We start from the raw sequence: 23,662 nt of genomic DNA on the forward strand, positions 1-23,662 counted from the left end.
ATCAGTTAGTCCTAATGATATAGTTCATCTTCTTTAGCAGTTTGTTAGGAAAAAAATGGGCAGGTGGAAAGGCCTGTTGAGGTGAACATATCTAGTTTTTCATCATCAAGTTGTAAGACTGAGGATAATTCAAGTAAAAGGAAAGTGTTTGAAAATGATAATCAAACTAGTACTTCATGTAAATATGTGCCACCAAATAAAAGATTATTTTCTCAAACAACTAATCAATCGCAAAATCCTCAGTCATACAACTATTTTGATAACAACTACTATGATTATTATCAACAAAATTTTGTTGATTCATATTACACAAATGTTTTTGATGATCGGGGTCACACATCAAATGTGTATTATAATCATGTTCCTTTCCATGGATCACCTTCCCACTACACCAACCATATTATAGTTCTGATGAGTTTTATAGTGCTCATAGGAGAAAATTTTGTTTTGTTTGTGGTCATTCCTCTTACCTTGCAGGACATTGTAAGCACTAGTTCAAGCAACAAATTGATATTCAAAAGCGGCTTAGTCAGTCCCCAAAAGGTGTTTTTAGTAGCCCATATTCAAGGACAGATCAAGTTGATAGTGAAGCCAGTGAAGTGGATGTGAGATCCAAAGTCAATAAAGTAAAACGTAAAAAGAAACCTTTTTGGCAAACGAAAAAGGATAAAATAAAAAAGGATCCTAAGACTGAAAAGTTTGAGGATTCACCAAAACAATTTTAAAATCAAGAAAAGAAAAGTCCAAAAGTGTCAAAACAAAGGAACAAGTTTCTGCTTAGATTCTCCTAAGGATGATTCTTCATCAAATAAAGCTTCACCAAGAAATAAATGATTTTCAGGAAATAAAATCATGTTGGTCGATTTACGGTTGATCTTCAAGAGACAACTAAGTCTCGGGAACCCATGTCCATTAAACGCTTAGTGCATGTAGGGTCAATCAAGGAGGACTTTCAAGAGTATTCAGAACTTAGATAGTGGTTGCATCCCACATATTATAGGAGACAAACCCTTACTATTTGATGCTAAACCATTCGATGGAGGATTCGAGTCTTTCATAAGCGACATGGGATGACAAACTTCAAGAAGGGAAATGGTACTTTGTGCTTCAACTACACTAAACTTGTTCAAATGGATTAACCACAACTTGTCAAGCATTTCTCAAGTGATGGATCTAACATCAGCTGCTAGGCTTCGTTTGAATATCTTCAACTTTGTTATATGATGTGATAATGCATGCTTAAGATAGTCCATCTAACAAAAACTTTGCCGACCTTTTCACTAAATCCATCGATCAATTTTGATTAAACAACATATCTATCTTTTTGTATATAAAATTGTAAATATTTTCAAATATGCCACAATTTTAGAGGGAGACAATGGGTTAAGTATAACTCACCAAAAAGATTTTTTGTTTCTTTAAGAAAACAAAAATGAGTCACTTGACTTACCAAAAATATTTTATATTTTGTTATTTTACAATTTCATTAAGAAAATTGAAAAAGCTTCAAAAGATATTCTCTTATTTAAAGGGAGCTCCCGCTTAAAGGGAGTCGGATAATATAAAATTATAAAATTTGAGAAATTGATCCGACCTTTGGAAAATGATAAGAAATTGTTTTTAACGATCCTAGCACATGAAAAGAGTATATCAAAAGCCAACTAGATCATTGCTTGATGTATAGATAGGCTTGACAAATGAGTAAGTGTAACAGTGATATAAACTTAAATACTCGCCTATGCTAGTGGTTACACTCTTATGAAGCGGTTACTGACTCTTATATAAGTCATATCGATGAAGGCAAAAATGTTATTAGTTAGTCATACACGAGCCCGTTAGTGATCGATCACCATAAAAAATTACTCTTGCTTTAAATAATTATTGAAAATCAAAATTGATAAAGTAGAAAAACTGCAAAGTACTCAAAGAATTTAAAATCAACAACAAAAATGTTGATAAATTGTCAAACAAAAAGGGGCATATTAGAACCACGTAACGTGGGGCAAACAAATAAATCCTGAACACTTTATATGAAGGCCTGTAAGTCCGTTTGACAAGCAAGTCCATGGTTCAACATTTATTGTTTGAAAGAAAATTTTCAAAAAGTTTAAATAATCTTAAAATGTTTTATCAATCATTAGGGGGTCGGAGTCAATTCGGGGTGATACTGATGAACACATTATGCTTGAGGTATGATGGAGTTTGTAACTTGTCGGATTAACAGGGAACCACATAAGTATCGTGCCGAATTCATACCTTAATATATCACGTTGACATCAAAATACTAAGTTTAAAGTGGACAAAATATATCTACAATTGACTTTGTTTCTTGACATAATAATATCCAAATAAAAGTGTGATCTAGAACGTTATCAATTAATGTGATTTCATGCTGTGATCTTTCTCGCAAAAATATTAAAATCATTAGAAAATTTTGTAAATATTATTGTTATATAATTTCATCTTTACTCATATCTTAATTTTATTTTTATCTTCTTTTGTTTTATTTATTATGTATATATATTAGTAATATTATAATGTATAAAAATTCCAAAAAGATTTTAAGTTTTATTAAGTTAGTACATATTTTGTTAAATCCTTGTTTTATTCAAAAACATGTGTTTTGTTGTCAATGTCACTCATGCAAAGTTCGTTGGAAACCTGTGACTTATACAGATCATTTACAAGTTGAGGGACTGGAATTAGTATTTTATCAAAAGTCAAGATAAAATAAAATTTCAGAGTTATCTTGCAAACATTTCAAACCAAAAGCATGTTTTGAAAAAGAAAATTCTTCTTTGACCCTCAAAAGGGTCTGTGTACGACTCTTATTCGCTCTAAGTTTTGTGCAGCTATACATGGACAAGTAGATCGATATCAAATATTATGGGCTGCAGAGACTGAAGTTGCATATGCTAAAGTGCTTAAAAGAACATGAGAACATGACAGTTGGCGGTTGAACCTAAAAAGTAGTTTATCGTGTCTGAAGATCAGTCGAAGGACAAAGAAAAGTAACCGGTCAGCCCAAGAAAGTCAACAACAGAAAATTAGACGTCGAGTCTCCCGCAACTGATGTTTTTAAAATTTGCTACTGCCGATCCTTCCCAGAAAATAAGATTGAAGTTCAAGTCTTCAAGATTGGGAAATAAAGATTTGTCCAAGATCCAGTCTCATTCAAGCTTGGATCAAGACAAGTACTAGATTTCAAGAATTAAAACGAAGCAAGGAACTCGATGAAGGTTCCTGGACATACTCAATCTTAGAGGGAGATTGTAGGGCTAATATTCTATATTAGTTTTAGGATTATTTATATTTGCTTTTAGTCGGTGTATTATGTACTTTAGTACGTTTATTTTGTATGGACGAAATGTAAAAGTTGAAGAAATGAAGACCCTATATAAAGGGTTACTTAACCCATTTCCCCACAATTCTTCACAACTCCACCAACTATAAGGATATAAAGAGAATTCTCTCTCTAGCAAACACCCATCTTCTACTTTTTCTTTCTTTTGTTTCTTACAAACTAAGATCCGAAATCTGAATGTTGTTAGTGATTTCCGCTAGTTAACAACTCGGATTGATCCGAGTAAAGTTGTTAGATACATCCAGAGATGACCTACAACACCAAATGTGTATAAAATTCTCGCTAGAACCACTTTACCCTTTTTAACCGCGAATAAAGTTGTGGATCTCCAAGGAGGTCCTGAATACCAAAAAGCAAAGATCAAGATTAACAATGGTCTACTGGAAATTAACGCCCATGTGTTTCCAGTTCCACCACGCACAACTCCTGGTCGACGTTGAACAAATTGATTAGACGGTTGCAGAGATGATCAATTAATGTTAGCCAATTCATCCCACGTGATGTAGAAACTAGCAAAATGGAACCAGGACCCATGCAAACCCTGAATTTGTTTTAAAGGAGGGGTGTCCCAACTATTTTTCATCTTTCTTTCTTTAAACTCGTGGCATATCCATCTTGCTTATACAAAATTCCAAACTATTTTTCTAATTAACTAATCAAAAAAACAAAATTAAAATAACTAAAAGCTGAACTAAAATTTTATTTAATTTAAGAAATTTAATACATAAAACTTGTGAATAAAATTAACATTCCGGCAATTCCCTCACCCTATTAGCTTACAAATTATTCCATTATTGGAGTCCCTACAAAAAGGTTAAATAATTAAGATTTATTTTTTTTTAAACGCTCGTCTGACCTCTATTCGAATGGTCGTTTGAATATTGAAACGATACGTGATTAGATGCTAGACGGTATGAATATAGCTGGTCCAGTTTATCCCAGTAATTTGATGCTGTAATAGAAAATAGAACACCATAAACGTTGCATTATGAGCAGCACCTATCCCTTTCCTTTATTCATTACGCCCGGTACCTTCGGTCACCATATCATAATTAAGGAACCAACCTCTCTATGAATAGTCATATTAGCTTTACCATTTTTCCATTGATCAATGGAGTCGCTAACAAGAGGGCTAAGATGGAGACAACCAGCTCTAAAACCTATTCAAATCACCAAGAGAAACACCATTACGAACCACGACGGTACTGATCAAGATGATGATGCCTATATGATAGCAACCGGTGAGGAACAACCATTGAGCCCAGCAGCACGTCTGTTCCATGAACCAAATTTCAGTATCTACATCATAGCGATTATCGGTTTAAAGAACCCTATTAATCCTCGCATTGTATACGAGAAGCTGCCACAAACTTTGCTTAAAAATCCTAGGTTCTCTAGTGTCCAGGTAATTCATTAGTACGTTTGGTAAAGTCGATCATGAAGTATATAGTTTCAAGAAGCTAGTATTCAAACATTAATGTTTGCATACAGGTTGTAGATGACAAGAATGGTGGAATAATGAAATGGGTTCCCACAACTGTGAATTTAAACAATCACATCATCATCCCAAACATCCCACAACCCCTAGACTCCCCTGACAAGTTCCTGGAAGATTATGCCTACAATCTCAGTAAAACCTCCATCGACTCTTCGATACCCATGTGGGATCTTCACCTCCTCAACCTCAAAACCTCCCAGGCCGAGGCGGTTGGAATATTCCGCATTCATCACTCCATTGGTGACGGCACGTCCCTTATGTCCTTGCTACTTGCTTGCACTCGCCAGATCGACAATCCAGACGCAGTTCCCACTGTCCCAAGGAAAAAAGATTCGAATTCGGGGTGGTTTTCGTCCTTAAAGTCCGGCCTTGGAGGGCCTTGGTGGAAGGGGTGGTCCATGTCAGTTTGCATGGTTTTCTGGTTGGTTTGGTATACGTTGGTAGATGTTGGATTGGCGACCGCGTTGTTTTTGAAGGATACAGAGACGCCAATAACGCCACAGGCGGGTGTTGAACTTAGTCCGAAGAGATTCATTTACCGGACAATTAGCCTAGACGATATGAAACTCATCAAGAATGCCATGAATATGGTGAGTGATTCGAAACACATAAAGGAAAATCCCACTTTTACTGAAACCGTTAGCGATATGAGATATTTTTATGAACTACTAACAGCATTTGGTCCAAATAAATCTTAACTTAAAATTAAATTTTATAATCTGAGTCTAGTCATTGATTTTCTTTCATATCTAATACCCCGAATGTTCTAATGTGTTGGTAGAGGTTCTTGCTTTCAGTAAGATGTTCTGGATTATAGCCTAGCAAAGGATGAGGTTGTAGGAGTTTTTGGAGACTGTCGTTTTATAACTTCGTCATTAAATATATTTTTCCAAACCCTTCTACTCACATTTTTTTAGTTTGTTTTTGAACTTAGAAATGGTCAAAACAAATATTATGAACCTATTAGAGTATGTGGTAGAGACCGATTCGAGATGGTCAATCTCCCAATAGACCCGTAGAGTGGGTTAGGCTTCAAGAACAAGAGAGAATAAGAGAAACCAAACTTGAGACAATTTTCTTATTATTTTTCTTCTTAAATCGATTACAATTTATAGGAAAAGAAAACATATAAAATAGGAAAAGATAAACAATAAAGAAACCTAGTTATAATATGATAAGGAAACTAAATAATAGATATACTTAATTAATATAATATATCGTATCAATTCCCCGCCCCTTCAAAACGTTCTTGTCCTCAAGAACGGAAAGCGTTTTCCATGGTGGTCGCCATTCAAGTCGGACTACCTTAAGCGGGGCGGTCTTGACCGCTCGCCACAGCGGGTGCCATTCGCATCTCGTGGTTGCGTCTCCATCCTGGTAATTTGCATCTTCCAATTGAAAGGCTACACCTTTGCTCATCGCCAGTCCATCTAATTTGGTTATTGAAAAAGGCAATCCATCAAATTCGTAAATAAGATATGGGTATATGTTTTGTATACGTATTCCATATGATACAATTTCCTTGAAAGCTACATACTGAGGTGGCGTGATTATCACATGGCCCAAACTAGTGGTGCCCATGACACCTTTTGCATCAATGTTTGAATTTATATTAGGAGATCCAACGATTAAAGGTTGTTTTTGGAGTATAGATAGATCATTATCAACTTTGGAAGGGGCTAGCATTGGGGTGTTTGGTGGTGGAAGCTGATATTGGGTTGTAAGGACTGGTTTTGGGTCGGTTATTATCGAGGAGGTGCCGGAAATTTTGTTGAGGGCGGTGGTAAGGTTTGCGGTTATTTGGTTCATGGTGGTAGTGAGAGAGTCAAACTGGAACTTGGCTTGGATGGCGTTTGATTCTTGTTGGATCAATAGCCGATCGATTTTGTCGACCAAGGCCATGATCATGTCTTCACGCGACGAAGGAGGCATGAGGACGATTGATGAAAGCACCAAATTGGTAGAGACCGATTCGAGATGGTCAATCTCCCAATAGACCCGTAGAGTGGGTTAGGCTCCAAGAACAAGAGAGAAGAAGAGAAACCAAACTTGAGACAATTTTCTTTATTTTTCTTCTTAAATCGATTACAATTTATAGGAAAAGAAAACATATAAAATAGGAAAAGATAAACAATAAAGAAACCTAGTTATAATATGATAAGGAAACTAAATAATAGATATACTTAATTAATATAATATATCGTATCAGTATGTGGTGTTTTATATTTTTATTAATAAAACTAAAGAAAACAAAAGGAAAAGGATAAAAAGAACGAAAAAAAGAAGAAAAAAATCAAAAAGCCTAAAACGCTTGGATGCTAACGTTGTGTACACAACTCTCCCTCCAAAAAGCCGCGGGGGGGGGGGGGGGGGGGGGTGCCCCCAAGAGTTTTAGGGCCAAAAAGCCATAATGTGTGGCGACTACGAATGGTCTTAAGTGGAAATTTTAATCTTTTTTCATTCTTTTGTTTAAATGATAAACAGACTACTTGTTTATTAATTCTTTTACCTATATAGAACTAATATATGGCTTTATGCTTGATCGGGTATTTATTTTGGATATTCCAGCTTATTTCAACTTTTCATCCCCAGCAAGTCTAATTTATCCACTTTTATCCATGAACCGTATTGACAACTTGGTCGGGATAGGTTGCCATGCCCGTGAAGAATGATGGTCTGACTTAGCTGCCCTTCTCCATAACCTAATATCCTTTTCCCTTTTAAATCATCACTACCATTTAGTGAGTAAACCCAACACACCGTATTTCCTTGGCCTTGCTCATTTGGTTAAGTCGATTGGTTAGGTGAAGAAACACTAAGTGACCCCGGCAGATTAAGGATAATCTTAGGGTTAAGTAGATGTTTCCCACGAGGGTTAGGTCCGGCAAAGATGGTTATTCTTCTCAATCTGCAAAACAGACACCGTAAGCTCGTCACTGAGAAGGGGGGGGGGGTTCCTCCTTGTGACCACCCTCCGGCGTGAGAATCAGACTGGGTTGCTCTGAATATAAGTGTATATAGAGAGAAATAGCTAGAGAGAAGATGATGATACCGTTCCAGGGTGCTGGAGTATTTATAGCCGAAGGTAGGTTTCCAAGCAGGTACGGCCAGCTGTATATAATATTCCTTTTCCACCAACTATGGGCTACGTTCGTGCCACAATGGGAGTTGGTGGGTAGGCAGCGGCTGATAGTGACATTTTGTACTGGAGCGTGCTCCTTCTCGTACTATTGTCGGTGAGCTGTCACCCTGTGATTGGTTCATGGGTTGTTTTTGTCAGATCTTGTCTATTTGTCCATACCTTGGTAGGTATAGTACAAAAGATCTTCTAGAAGCGTACGGACTGGCTCTTTTGGGCAGGAATATTCCCGCCCTGCTCATTCCTTCTTCAGGTGACATTGCTGAAGTATAAGAGTTAGTGCCTTGTGCGTGTAGCCTTACTGTTAGTGCGGGTAGCCTTCCTTCTTGGCTTGTACCCACAGCTGCGGGAACAGGCAGGGTACTGTACCAAGGGAGGCTTTCCTGCGGGGACAGCTGGCTTACTGCGTGTAAGGTCTTCATCTCTTTGAGCATGGTGGTTCCTGCGAATCCAGTTGGTCTTTGCGCAGACGTACCTCTTCAAGGTGAGTCTTGCGGGTCCAACTGGGCTTTGCGGGAACCTACCTCTTCAAGTCCCCCCAGTCCATTGTTCTTCTCATGAATTGTTAATAAGTGAGGGGAACTTTTGGACTTTAAGCAAGGGGTTTTGAAAAGGGGGTTTTCGTTTTTTAAGGTTCTCCGTGGGGATTTTTCCCGCGGTTTTCCTAATGTCACTTGCAGAAAATTCCCGACTTTTCTGCTCGATCTTTGGGTATGATGCGGGTAGGTGTAACCTCTTCGCAAGTCGGGAGCGTTGAGTTTCACTTGTGTAGATTATCCACGAGGTTTTGGTAGTTTTAGACATAGTGATCAGTTATGTTAAACAACCAATACCACCTTCGAGCTTCAAACAATCTAGTTTTCAACGTTCCCGCCATGCGGGGGTGTTATTTCTCTTTCCGCAAGCATGGCCCATAAGATCGATCTTCTTGGCTTCAGTTCCCTGCAAGTGCTAAGTATGTGAAGGGTTTCGCCTTGACACTGTACCCGCACTTGTCTTATGGTTTCTTGCTTTCCAATGTAAGGAGGTATACTCTCTCTTATTTTTGAATCTTTTTGAATCTTTTTGGAATTCGGAGAGTTGGTGAAAGGATAAGGACAGTCCAAACGGTTGAAGGGACGTTGGCGTCTTCTGACGGTTTCAGGATGTGCAGGAAGTTATAACGACGTGACAGCATGTGGTCAATCAGGACGCTTTTTCAGGCGCGTGGGCGCGGGTTTTATGGCACGCGCCATTTTGACACCTGTTGCCAGCTTGCTTTATCCACACGTGTCGCCGTGTCATTGCTCCTGCGCCTTCTCTCTCATCCGCATTAAATTCATCGCATTCATTGCGATGAGTATATAAGGGGGAGAGGGTGTATTTCATCCATTATCTTCACTTCACTCTCCTTTTCCTTTTAAGCGATTTCCGGCGAATACTCATCTTTTCCGGCGAGCATTCTCCTGAAACCGCTTTCCTTCATCTTTAACATTTAAAAAATGTCTTCTTCTACTCATGACCCAGAGGTTAACGTCGAGGAGTCCGACGTTTACCTCGAGAACCCGACGTCCACGTCCGATAAGGACGATAAGAGTACTGCTGGCGAGTGTCAGTGTACTCTTTCTGTCGATGTATACCATTACATCGTCAAGAAGTTCATGCTAGAACCCTATGAGCCAGAGTTCCCGGAGGCCAACCAGACGGTGTACGACGCCCCTAAGGGCAAGATAGGGGTTACGCTTCGTTCTTCCTATATGGGAATATAAGATTCCCATTAACGAAGTTCGTATACCGTGTTTTGGAGAAACACGGTGTTCATCTGACTGAGGTGCACCCAATGGCAATTGCCAAAGTTCGCCATTTCGAATGGGTGTGCCGTATTTTGGGTATCGAGCCTCGAGTCGACCGCCTGATGACCTTCTATACTTGGAGGTGCATCCAGGGTTGGTATACCCTTGTCACCCGGATCAAGGGTTTGAAGATCTGCGCTACTGAGCGTAGTCTTCGTTCTTGGAAGCAAGAGTTTTTCTACATTTCCGCTCGTGTCGTTCCCATCGCGATGACCTTTAAGAATGGGAGGGCACTTCCTAACCTTCCGGCCTCCAATTACCAGGAGACGGATTGGTTCACCAAGATTTCCCAGATTCGGATTCCTGTTTATCGCTTCGCGGAGTCTGAGATGGTCATGCTTGGGATGAGCCACGTGTGGAAGGATGCCGGGTCTGGGACGCCGCAAATACCCATCGTTCTTGAATACGGTTTGAACTATATTCCTTATGGTATGCTCCGTATTTTGTGTTGGTTTAGGATTTCCTTCTAACATTATTTTTTTTATTTCAGAGGGGAATGACTTACAGTCGCTCTTGCACCCGCGGGAGACTGGTGGTCCCGCACGGTTGGGTACTCGTGATCTCGATGAGAACGAGTTGCCCATTTTGGAGAAGACTGCGGATAGATTCGTAGAGGTCTACCCGCCAGGCCACGAGATTTTAAGCGCCACTCGGCCAGGTAAGGAGTTCTTTAATCCTCGTCCTCTTCATGCTCAAACTTCTACTGGAATTCCTCTGATCTTGTCATCTTCTGATGAGGGATCCACAGATGGGCCTTTTATTGTGAGGAAAAAGAAGGCGGCTGGCGTGAAGGGCAAAACGAAGGTTGCTACCTTCGTTGACCTAAGGAATCAGTCTGATTCCGAGACTGAAAGTGAAGAGGCGGGGGGGAACCTTGGTGGTGATGAGACCATTGTCTCAGAGGTTGAGACAACGGCTGTCACTTCCGAGCCGCCAAGCGTCGCGAAGATAACTGGCGTGAAGAGGCCAGTTCCATCGGGTCGATCTCCGCCTGTCAGGGCTTTCAAGATCAAGAAAACCAGTAAGTATACTTTTTGTGTACCTTTTCCGCATTTCCTTCCGCCTTTGTTTTTTATATCTTTGGTTTTTCTTTATGCAGGAGTGGACTTATCTGCTTTTGAGAGCGGTGCGGGAGGAAGTGGTTCAGGACCCACGACGATAGGTTTGGTCAACCTATCCGAGGCGATGACCCAGGCAGCTGCGCCTGTTTCTGGTACTGGTTCAGTTGCTTATACTGTTGAAGCAACTGTTCCGGTTATGACGTCATCTGTCATGGCTGCTGTGCCGACGATGGCGTCCAGTTTCGTTGCTGCGTTGAGCAGTTCAACTTCTCCGACGGCCGTCAGTGCCATCTTTACTACATCATTCACCGGACCGGCGGTGACTTTTTCTGCGAGCTCATCTGCAGCGGCTACCACGGTTATGAGTTCATCTCAAATGAGTTCATCTCCGATGGTCTCTACCTCAGTGGCTTCTGCAGTGTCAACGACTACTTCGTCCTTGGCCGGTTCTTCAGGTATGTTTAGAGTTGGGACCTCTAGACTTACCTCTGTTGATGAGGGAGTCCAATCTTTGCCTCCTTCCCATCTCCTTGACCTCTTGGATAGATATCCTTTAGGTTCGGGTGATGGGTTTAGCGGCTATCGACCTGTTATCGACCCTACAGGTGCGTGGGGTTACTTTGGCCTGTTATCCCTCCATAGTCATTTTTTCTTAACTGTTTTTTGTTGTTGCAGTTTCAGATTCCAATGAGGTCTATGCCCCAAGGTGGAATATCCGCCGAGGCACGACTCTCAGAACGGCTGCAGACTGCGTCGACTGGGCGCGCCATGCCGCTCCAAGTGGTGCATTGGGGGAGGCAATGGTTAGTTACCAGGAAGGCCGGTTGTCCACTGAGCTCCGAATTCTTCTCGCCCGGATGCAGCCGCGTGTCGAGTTACTTTGTCGTGAAAACGACAAGTTGAGGACTGCGCGTAGCTTGGTGGGGGCTCAGGTGCGATCACTGAGAGAAGAAAATAAGAAGCTTGCCGCCACCGCTGCTGAGAAGGAAAAGGCCTTCAAGGATCTTGAGGCCGAAATCCAAGCTAGGCATGAGGCCCGTTCCAAGGCTACTCAAGCTGTTAACGAACAGCTTAGGTTGGCCAAGGAAACTGCGCGTAATGCGACTGAAAGGGCCACCAAAGCTGAAGCTGTTGCTGAGCCTCTACGCGCTGAAAATGAGGAATTGAAGGCTAAACTGGAGAAGCTTCAGCAGGCTCATGAGGCTTTGGCTTTGGAGGATGCCAAGAAGCTACAGGAGCTTTTGGATCAGAAGGGTGTGCTTGATCGCACTGAGCACAAGCTTAAAAGCGTTGAGGAGGCTGCTGCCAAGGAAGTGCTGCTTGCCAACTTAAACAAGAATGAAGCCGAACGCGCACGCGATCAAGCTCACGCTACCCTTCAAGAGGCTCTGTCCAATAAGGATTGGCTTCTACGAGAAGCGTTGCCGCAGGTACGCATAGCTCCATTATTCTTTGCTTTTTGCTCTTTTTTCTTTTTATACTTAGAAAAGTTTTTTTTTTTTTTGTAGGTTGTGCATCGGATTTTCGCGAACACATCCTATGATGATGCCATGAGCGCATCCCTCAACGCTTCTCATGAGGATGGAGAGAAAGCTGGTTTCTTACTTGGTCTAGGATTTGCAGAGAAAGGCATCCCGCCTTCCAAATTTCCTCTACACGATGTTGATACTGAAGCTGCCTACGACCAAGCTGTGAACCAATATGCTGCTTTCTCTCATCCGGTTGTGGAGAAGTTGAACAAAGTTGCCGCTGCTGATGACGGGCTATCTGTTCTCAAATCTTTCCTTGAACAGCCGCAGCCAACTGATGGTGCGGGTTCAAGTGGGTTTGGAGGGAGTGGTCCCGAAGCCTGAATCTTGAGATTCCTCCCAGCCGTTAGGATAGATTTGTACTTTTTGTAGGCGGGTAGATACCTAGCCATTTTGTAACAGCTTTTAATGTGAATATAAATGTTTTGTTAACGCCTTGCCTTGTAAACATTATATGATTTGTTCATGCATATTTTAGTTTAACTTAGCAATTTTCTAAGTGTTTTGAATAAGTTAACCTTTCGACGCGTGTCAGATAATAGGTTAATGTTCTGTTTCCTCAATCATGATTGTGCGGGTAGGTTCGTCACTTTCACCTAGTAGGATGACCAAACTTCATCTATATCTGACCTGCGTGAAGGTTTTCCTCATCTTCCCCTTAGAAATTTTTACTGTTTTTGTGCTTATGCGGGTTGTGCCGCTTTCCACACGCAACGACTTACTTCCTCCCTCACTTATTTATGCGGTGAATACCGGCATATCAGTGTGGCCAGTTCACAAGTATAAAGGTAAGGCTATCAACATCAATGTGATAAGGAGAATCATTTCCATTAGAAGTGGCTCTAGGCCTGTTCGTTACAAGTTTGGAATTGATCTACATGTAGCATCTGCGTAATTGAGCTCCATTCCATGTTCTTGGGATGGGGGTGCCATCGAGCCTTTCGAGCCGGTATGCGCCCTTTCCCAGAAATTCTTTAATAATGTATGGCCCTTCCCAGACCGAGGCCAGCTTTCCTAGGCGCTCCTGGTTCGAAGCCTCGTTGTTACGCAGTATGTAGTCTCCGACATTGAAGTTGCAGAGTTTCACCCGCGTGTTGTAGTACTTTTGCATTTGTCGCTTGTAGTTCTCTTCACGCGCTGCGTCTAAGTCTTTGCGCTCTTCGGTTAGCATAAGGTCTAACCGTCTTTCCGTATCATTGTCTTCTGGTTGAGTTATGACTCTTGGTGAGGGTAGAACAATCTCGATTGGAACCATGGCTTCAGTGCCATAGGTGAGGCTGAATGGGGTTTCGCCCGTGCTTGCTTTTTTCAGCGTTCTGTTTGCCCAAAGGACATGTGGAACTTCGTCCACCCAGCCGGATCTATGCTCCAAGAGTCTTTTCTTTATGCCGTCGACGATGCTCTTGTTTGCTCTTTCCACCTTACCATTACCCTGCGGGTGTGCCACTGAGGTAAAGGTGTGGGTGATTTGAAGCTCTTTCAGCCACTTTTGTAGCTTCTGGTCAGCAAAGTTGGTGCCGTTGTCGCTCACCAAATTCTGTTCAGCAAAGTTGGCTACCACTAGGAACTGAACGTTCCCTGCTGCTGTGGGAAATGGGCTTGTCACATCGATGGCCCACTTCTGGAATGACCATGAAGAAGTGACTGGAACAAGTTCGTTCTTCGGGCGATGCGTGTTGGGTGCGTAGAGCTGGCAGGTCCTACATTTTCTGATGTAGGCCAGCGCATCCGTGTGCATCCCCGGCCAAAAGTATCCCGCGTTGTTTAGCTTAGCTACAACTGCGCGTGGACCTGCGTGTACTCCACAGATGCCTTCGTGTACTTCCCTTAGGAGGTAGTCGGCATCTTGGTCGTCAACGCATCTGAGGAGTGGGCCAAGAAAATTACGCCTGTAAAGTATGTCATCAACAAGTTGATAGTTCAGTGATTTACAGCGTATGTTTCTTGCCTGTGTCTTTGACTCTGGTAGTACACCTGTTGCAAGGTAATTTATGATTGGTGTCATCCATGATTCCGTGCCGGTTTGGATAAAACAAATTTCCTTGTGCGGGACAGATGGTGCTCCAAGAAGTTAAACGCGGATGTCCCTTCCCAAGTGGGTGAAGGCTAACGATGCAAGCTTGCTTAACGCATCTGCAGATTTGTTTTCGCTTCGCTTGATGTGAACAACTTTGCAATCATTGAAATCGCGCATAAGGGTTTTTGCTTGTGCGAGGTACAGGGCCATTGTGTCGTCCACGGCCGTGTACGTCCCGTTAATCTGGTTGGCTAATAGCATGGAATCCACGTGGGCTTCCAAGTTTTTCACCCCCATATTACGCGCAATTCTTAATCCGGCCAAGAATGCTTCGTACTCCGCTTCGTTATTCGTACTTGGGAAATCCAGCCGAATAGCGTAAGTGTATTCTTGGCCTGATGGGTTAATTAGTTTCAACCATGCGCCTGAACCTTCGTTGTTGGCTGCTCCATCAGTGTAGAGTCGCCAGACATCGTTAATGTCTTGTGCTGGAGAGGGTTGAGCCTCTTCCTGGCACTCTTTTTCCCGCGAAGCGGGGACTTCTGCAATAAAGTCGGCCAAGACCTGGCCTTTTATGGCTGGTCTTGGCTTGTACTTTATCGCGTATTCTCCCAACTCAATTGCCCATTTGGCTAGGCGCCCTGACAACTCGGGTTTGCCTAGAATGTTTGCGAGTTTGAAGTTGGTGAAAATGGTGATTGGGTGGCCTTGGAAATATCGTCTTAGCCTGCGTGAAGCCTGTACAAGCGCTAAGACTAATTTTTCCAGGGTGGAGTACCGGGTTTCCACGTCTGTTAAGACGCGGCTTACATAGTAGATGGGCATCTGGATTCCCTTTCGTTCTACTAGTAAGACTGCCCCGGTTGCTCTGTCTGTGGCGGAAAGGTAGAGAATTAATTCCTCCCCCACTTCTGGTGCTGTGAGTGTTGGGAGTTTGACCAAGCGTGATCAAATCTCTTGAAAAGCTGCTTCCGCTTCTGGTGTCCAGCGGAAGTGCGTTTTCCTCAAACAATTTCTCAATGTTGACACGAATGGGAATGACCTATCCGCATGGTTTGCCAAAAAGCGGTTGAGTGTGACTAGTCGTCCATTCAGTGTCTGAGCCTGTTTGATGGTAGTAGGTGATTCCATTTTCATAATGGCTTCAACCTTTTCTGGGTTCGCTCTGAAGCCATCTTTGGTAACGATGACTCCTAAGAACTTCCCATCTTCCATCCCAAAGGAACACTTGCTCGGGTTGAGCTTCATGTTTATCTTTCTGAGCGTGTTGAAAGTTTCTTCGATGTCTTTCAACATCGCCTCTGGCTCGAGGCTTTTGATGACCAAGTCATCCATGTAAACTTCCAAGTTCCTCCCGATTTGGGCATGAAACTCTGTGTCCATCAGGCGTTGGTATGTGGATCCGGCATTCTTTAGTCCGAATGGCATCATTTGGTAACAAAATGTGCCATCGGGCGTCCGAAATGCGGTTTTATCCTGATCGTCAACAGCCATGTGGATTTGATGGTACCCTTTATACGCATCAAGGAAGCATTTAAGGCGAAACGGTGCTAATGAATCTACCTTAAGGTCAATTTCGGGTAACGGGTAACAATCCTTGGGGCATGCTTTGTTTAGGTCTTTAAAATCTATGCACATGCGCCATTGTTTGTTGGATTTTGGTACCATGACGGGATTTGCAACCCATGTTTGATATTTACTAACGCGTACGATGCCTGCGTCAAGGAGTTCCTTGACTTGGGTTCTACACGCGTTAGCCTGCTCAGCACCCATTACGCGACGCTTTTGTATGACCGGCGTAAACGCCGGGTCACACTTGAGCTTATACTCAGCCTTACTTCGAGGTACACCAGTCATGTCAGCTGGTGTCCACGCGAAGATGTCGGCATTTTTTGCAACAAGCGTTTGAGTAAGGTGCGTGTGGGATTAGTGATCATTGGGCCAATGGTAACGGCCTGGTCAGGGTATTTGCCATTGAAGGCCCATTCTTCTGGCTCAGAGATGGTTGGTTTAGCCATTTTTGGTTTCGGTTTAGATGAGACGGATGCGATGCATACCTGTGGAATGCCCGTGATCATAGCAACGCCCTCGGCTGTTGGCCATCCCATCATCCCATGGACCGAAGACACCACGGCATTAAATCTTGCCATCCCATCTCTCCCGAAGAGAATATCGTATGTGTGGTGTGGCTTCCTCATTACAACGAAGTCCACGTCTTCTGTGCGGGAGTACTTCCCGTCCGTGAGAGTGACGGGGAAAGATAGGATTCCCAAGGGGGTGTTTGTGCTGCCGTCGAACCCTTCCATCGAGGCGTAAACCGTTTCTAGGCGTTCTTTGTCTTCTTCGTCCAGCTTGTCGAAGAACTGCCTATACATGACCGTTGAGGAAGCGCCATTATCAGCAAGGGTGCGGGAGGTGATGTAGTGCCCCAGCTGGCTTTTGATGACTATGGGGCCTTCTTTGTTGGGCCCCCCTGGCACACGCGGGAAGCGCACTTCTGCTTCCTTCCACGCACTTGGCTCTGTTGTTCGTCGTTTTCTTTCTCTGATGTTGCCGTGAACCATGTGAATGCTGATGTCGACGGGTTTCCTTCCATTGCCCTTGTACCGATTGTCTTTCCTCCCTCCGTTCTTGATTGACGCCACGAGGTGTGTGAGTTTCCCATCCTTGACGAATGTTTCGACGACATCCTTCAAGGATGTGCATTACTCAATGGTGTGGCCTTTTGTCCCGTGGAAGTCACAGGATTTGCTCTGATCAGCGTTTTGACGCTGTCGGATTATTGGAGCCTTTGGCCATGGGAGCCTCTCGGTGGCAAATATCTCGGTGATGCTTTTGGTGAGTGGCGTCCATCTGGGATTCCGGTTCGACGAGTGCATGTCGTCTCTTCCGCCTAAGAGAGGGCGAGAGCTGGATGAGGTGTCAAAGTTTATCCTTGACTGCCAAATACCAAGCTTCCTCTTTTTATTTTGTCGGGCGGTACGGACGTTATTTTCTCTTGTTCTCTGCGTGTAGAGGTTTGTGCTCTGGGGAAGATTTCTACCCAGTTGCTTCTCCGTTTCGGCAAAGCGTTTAGCTGCCGTCATGATGGCATCCCACGTGGATGGCATGCCATCTTTACCTGTCAACGTGCGGATGAGCTCAGGGTATTCAGCGCCCAGGATGAAAGCGGCGCGAACAAGATCTTCGCTTATAGAGCCCAGACTTAGCTTCTTTGAGTTGAAGCGAGTGATGAAGTCTAGCAAAGATTCGTCTTCCTCTCGGATGCAATTTAGGATCGTCTATTGCTCTTCAGTATATTTTCTTTGTTAACTGAAGTGTTGGCTGAACTTGTGCTGGAAGTCTGCCCAATCATAGATGTGGTGGACCGGTAGACGATCAAACCACGCTCTGGCTGCCCCGACGAGCATCATCTGGAACATGTAACACCATGTGGGTTCCGTCCAATTACTGACGGTTGCCCCCGCTATAAATCTGTTCAAGTGATCGTCCGGGTCAGATATGCCATCGTAAGTGCCTATGTTGGACATCTGTTTGGCACTCTTTGGAGTGATTGCATCCGCAATGTCCCTTGCAAATTTGGACGTTCCCGCATTCGCAACAGTTGGTCTGAAAGTTTTGGAGAAGTCACGTGGGTTTCCCCCCGTGTTCTTTGGTTTGAAGGTTCCCTCAAAATTTCTTCTCGAGTGGAAGTCTGCTTCTTTACGCTTCCCTTTCGCCTTATGACGAGGGTTTGCGTCACTGTCTGATTCTTCCCAATCTTCATCATCCAAATACTCGCAATCATTGCTCATGTTGAGCTGTTGTCGAGTGCTTCCGAATTCGTCATTGGCCTGTTGGAGTGAACGTAAATGTTCGTCCAACTCGGCTTGGAATTCTTTCTGACGTGCTTCCGCCCAAGCTTTAACTTGTTCTGGTGTTTGTCGCGGAAGTCTCGTCTGTTGTTTCCCCAACTGGGTATCAATGAATCCCAGGAGAGGATTGTTTACTGCACTTGCCCCGGCTTGGGTAACCGGGGTAGTGTTCGTAACAATCGTGTATTCACCGGTGTTCCCCCCAGTAGCTGGGGTTGTGGTTACCGGAGTTTCTTGGTCACTCGGTGGCTTTGGCATCGGAGTAACCTTAGCCATCTTTCCAGAAGTTTGAAAAAACTGAGAAAAAGAAGAATTAGTTCTAGCTTAATGCACGGATGGCGCCAATGAAGAAACACTAAGTGACCCCGGCAGATTAAGGATAATCTTAGGGTTAAGTAGATGTTTCCCACGAGGGTTAGGTCCGGCAAAGATGGTTATTCTTCTCAATCTGCAAAACAGACACCGTAAGCTCGTCACTGAGAAGGGGGGGGGGGTTCCTCCTTGTGACCACCCTCCGGCGTGAGAATCAGACTGGGTTGCTCTGAATATAAGTGTATATAGAGAGAAATAACTAGCGAGAATATGATGATACCGTTCCAGGGTGCTGGAGTATTTATAGCCGAAGGTAGGTTTCCAAGCAGGTACGGCCAGCTGTATATAATATTCCTTTTCCACCAACTATGGGCTACGTTCGTGCCACGATGGGAGTTGGTAGGTAGGCAGCGGCTGATAGTGACATTTTGTACTGGAGCGTGCTCCTCCTCGTACTATTGTCGGTGAGCTGTCACCCTGTGATTGGTTCATGGGTTGCTTTTGTCAGATCTTGTCTATTTGTCCATACCTTGGTAGGTATAGTACAAAAGATCTTCTAGAAGCGTACGGACTGGCTCTTTTGGGCGGGAATATTCCCGCCCTGCTCATTCCTTCTTCAGGTGACATTGCTGAAGTATAAGAGTTAGTGCCTTGTGCGTGTAGCCTTACTGTTAGTGCGGGTAGCCTTCCTTCTAGGCTTGTACCCACAGCTGCGGGAACATGCAGGGTACTGTACCAAGGGAGGCTTTCCTGCGGGGACAGCTGGCTTACTGCGTGTAAGGTCTTCATCTCTCTGAGCATGGTGGTTCCTGCGAATCCAGTTGGTCTTTGCGCAGACGTACCTCTTCAAGGTGAGTCTTGCGGGTCCAACTGGGCTTTGCGAGAACCTACCTCTTCATTAGGGCTACGACTTGTGCGGTGAGTGAGGTAACAACATCGACTTGGAAAAGTCCTGATTTTGTTGGTCGACTTCTTTTATTTCACCATTGATAAATGTTCTTGCCAATTTCTTCAATTAGATTGTATGCGTCTTGTGGTCTTTTGTCAACCCATTGTAGAAAGAAGATACATCGAAGCCAAACTTCAAGTCCATGTTAAGGACATTTTCAAAGTATGTCTTTTCAACGTTCACACGCCTCATAGAGTTTCACAATCTTTTAGGGGGAATGTGGTGATGTTGTTCCTTAGCATTTTGGTGGGTGGGAAATATTTGGAAAAGAATTTTTGTGCTAAATCATTCCTTGTAGTAATAAAGTCCGACGCTTGAGAATTTAGGCATGCCTTTACATGATCCTTTAGAGAGAAAGGAAACATGTGGAGCCTAATAGCGCCGGTAGTGACGTTAGGCTACACCCATTGGCAATTGAGATTGCAATCTTTAAATTTTTAGAATTAAAAAGAAGAGTAAAGTGACATTTTCGTTCTTTTGGTTTGACAAATAATGCGAGTTTAGTCCAAAAAGTTTATTTTTTGCATATGGACCCTCCACGTTTCTCAGTTCTTGCCAATTACATCCAAATTACTAACCCCGTTAAATTTAATCGTTAAGTCTGGGGTAGACATGTCTTTTCACCCTTTCTTTATTATAATACTTCTTTTAGTGAATTGTGGTTTTCGTCCCTCTAGTTTGTCTAAATCTGCAGTTTTAGTCCAGTAGTTTCAAATTTGCAATTTTCTTCCATATGGTTTCATTTCACTTGCAATTAAACCTGAATTCCTTAATATCGTTAAGTCTGGTCATTAAACCCATCAGTGTGCCCTTCACGTGAGGGGCAGTTTTGTCCCTAGTTTTTTTTTTCTTTTTTTCCCCAAATACACCCAGCCCTTCACGTGAGGGGCTTGCGAATTAGGACTGAAGTTTATTTAGGGAGAGAAACGAAAAAACTGGTCGTCACGTGAGGGGCACGCAAATGGATTAACGACCAAAATTAACGAGGTTAATAAATTCGAGGTTGATTGCAAGTGAAATGAAACTACAAGTACGAAAATTGCAAACTTGAAACTATTGGACTAAAACCGCAGATTTGGACAAACAAAAGGACGAAAACCGCATTTCACTAAAATAAGTATTGTAATAAAGAAATAGTGAAAAGACATGTCTACCCCTAACTTAACGATTAAATTTAACGGAGTTAGTGATTTGGATGTAATTGGCAAGAACTGGGAAACGTAGAGGGTCCATATGCAAAAAATAAACTTTTTGGGCTAAATTCGCATTATTTGCCAAACCACAAGGACGAAAATGGCACTTTACTCTTATTATTATTTAGTAGGATTTTTATACTAACATATATTTTACAAGCTCTTCACTTATTCATAACCCTCTATTTGAGATTGAGGATTCCACTGTCCTGCCACATGGACAGTCACTTAAATGATATGGACCGCCACTTGTAAAGGTTGCTGATGTGTCATCTTAATCCTCTATCTCATATAACAACTTACCTAAAATCATTTAAAATATAGTTAACCACCTAAAACCACTTCTTTTTTTACAAACCTACCCATTCCAACAAATAAATCTTGTAGAGCGTAACATATGAGTGGTTGCTCCGGTGTTAGTGGTCCAGTTGGGTGTGGCGGAATACTGATGTTACATTGGGCTTGAAAAGCTTGCGCGAGATGTGCATCAAGCGAGGTGGAAGAAACCCGTTGAGCATAACCGGCGAGATAGGAACACGCAGAGGCGTATGACTTTCTTTTTTGCATAGTTGAGAAGCCCCGAAAACGTCCACGATAGGATTTGGCGTGCGGATGAGAACGAGAAGATTGGGCCGAGAAAGCGGCTTGAGGAGTTTGATTACCATGCAGATTTTGTAAGAAGCTCTTGATCCCTATCACATACCCATACGACCGCTTTTATTTCCGCACATGAGAAAGACCAAACTAACAACATAATGAAGGTCTCGGGAGTCAAGATAACTGGCTAGTTAAATATTTATTAGAATTTAGGATTAACTTATTAAAGTTAGTATTTACTAAATATTTATTTGAATTAACAAAACTTAGTTTAATTTGGTTGTTTCAACATTGTAGACGATAAACGACATTGCAATTGGAATGACCCAAGCTGGATTATCACACTATCTGAACCGGAGATATGGTAAGTTATACAAGAATTTATCTATAGCTCTAAGCCTATATCGAATAAGATTCAGTTTTCACACATTACCATTTTTTTACAAGTTATACAAACTTTCAAACTTAAAACAGAAATACTTGTTCGATCATATTATATTTGTAATTAGGCGAGGGGGGGGGGGGGGGGGGAAGATGAAGGTGCAACTGAGATGAAAAACAACCTCCCAAAAAAGAAGATACGATTGCGCTCAAATCTCTTAGTCAACATAAGGCAATCTTCAGGCATTCAAGTAACGATCTTCATAAAAAATAATAAAACATTTTAAAACGGGTGATTAAATACATATATGTGTGTGTACGTGCGCGTGCTTGCCTGTAGGCATTGGCTGATATGATGGAGAAGAATACAGAAGCAAAATGGGGAAATTGGATTGGTTATGTGATCCTTCCGCTCACCATTGGTATAAGAGATAATCCGCTAGACTATGTTAGAGAAGCCAAGGCAACGATTGATCGGAAAAAGCACTCGCTTGAGGCATTGTGCTCATTTTCGGTGGCTGCCTTAGTTTTCAAATTGTTCGGCGTCAAGGTGATATGTCAACATTAATAAAATCATTATCATCATCCTGTATTTGTGACACAAGGTATATTTGAAGTTGTTGACTATATTTATAATGTCTAATAACAGGCAGCAGAAAGAATTTCACACATGGCCATTGATCATACAACCTTGGGCTTCTCAAATGTGGTCGGACCTCAAGAAGAAATCGGATTCTATGGTCATGAATTGGAATTTATGGCTCCTAGTTGTTATGGCCACCCATATGTAAGGATATGTACGGTAGGGGTGTGCATAAAACAGGTAGGGGTGTGCATAAACAAAGAAACTGAAAGCGAACAACAAAAATTTCTAAAAAATAAGCCTTTTATGATTACATCAAAATTAGTCCAACAAAAGGGGATTAACCAAACTTACAATTTGGTTATCAAATCGAATTCATGGATATGATGCCTATGCAACTCAAAAACTTTGGCCCAAAACCAACCCACACCAAACCGTGCACACCTCGTACGCTTGGTTATATAATATGCCTATCAGTTACGACTTACGACACAAAGATTATTGAACTAAATGTTAATGTTGTTTCCTTATGTTATGCTATGTTAGGGTTTGATGATTAATTTCCAAAGCTATGTGAACAAAATGACAATAGTCCTTTCAGTTGATGAAACTACCATCCCAGATCCTAGGAAACTGTTAGATGATCTTGAAGCCTCACTAAAACTCATGAAAGAAGCTGTTCCAAATGGGCTTGCTGAGTATGGCATGTCTAAAGTTGCATCAATGTGAAAGTTTACTATCAATTTGCATTTTTATATATATAATAGCTTTTAACCCTCATGTTATGGGTTTTTTTTATATATATTTCGTTTCTGATGTTTGAATATATTTTTTGGATTTTGAATTAATTTATTGTAAGAATGTTTGTAATATACTTAGACCTATTTTGATCCATTTATGTTTAGTTATGTTCAGTGGCGGATCCAAGATTTTTTTCCTATGGGTTCACCTTTTTTTGGTGTTCAAATTTCACACAACCAAACATTAAATTTTTCGGGCCGGCCGGGGCTTAATGGAGAATATGATATAATACAATACCATAATCTTGGTTTAAAAAAGCGTGAGGCGAACAAAAGCGAAGAGGTCCTAAGCCGAGGCGAAAAGCGCAAAAGCGAACGCTTTTTGAACACAAGGCGACCGTATTTTAAAAAATATTTAATTATTTATAAGCCACATATTATATACAAACCAAGTTATACTATATATCAAATGTCTAAAAAACAACATATATATATCATAAAAATCCAAAAGTAGTGTAGAACAATTTTTCGAGTACTATATTACTCGCCCGAAATATCAAAGTAGCATAAAAACAAGTTGTCGAGTACCAAATTACTCGAAAGTGTTTCCAAA

The 23,662-nt window shown here is 42.2% G+C and overlaps 1 protein-coding gene across 1 annotated transcript; it reads left to right on the forward strand.

The window, feature by feature from the left end:
• Positions 1-4,475: 4,475 nt before the first annotated feature.
• Positions 4,476-23,038, forward strand: LOC143630654 (wax ester synthase/diacylglycerol acyltransferase 11-like). The gene is made up of 7 exons (XM_077099616.1): positions 4,476-4,769; positions 4,856-5,452; positions 21,643-21,713; positions 21,860-21,977; positions 22,067-22,276; positions 22,376-22,513; positions 22,856-23,038. The coding sequence occupies exons 1-7, from the start codon at positions 4,476-4,478 to the stop codon at positions 23,036-23,038; spliced, it is 1,611 nt and encodes a 536-aa protein (XP_076955731.1).
• Positions 23,039-23,662: the final 624 nt, after the last annotated feature.

Source organism: Bidens hawaiensis, unplaced genomic scaffold (assembly GCF_021521415.1).
Source record: "Bidens hawaiensis isolate Kalapana, Puna unplaced genomic scaffold, B.hawaiensis_p1.1 tig00005780_1, whole genome shotgun sequence".
NCBI classification, from domain to species: Eukaryota; Viridiplantae; Streptophyta; class Magnoliopsida; order Asterales; family Asteraceae; genus Bidens; species Bidens hawaiensis.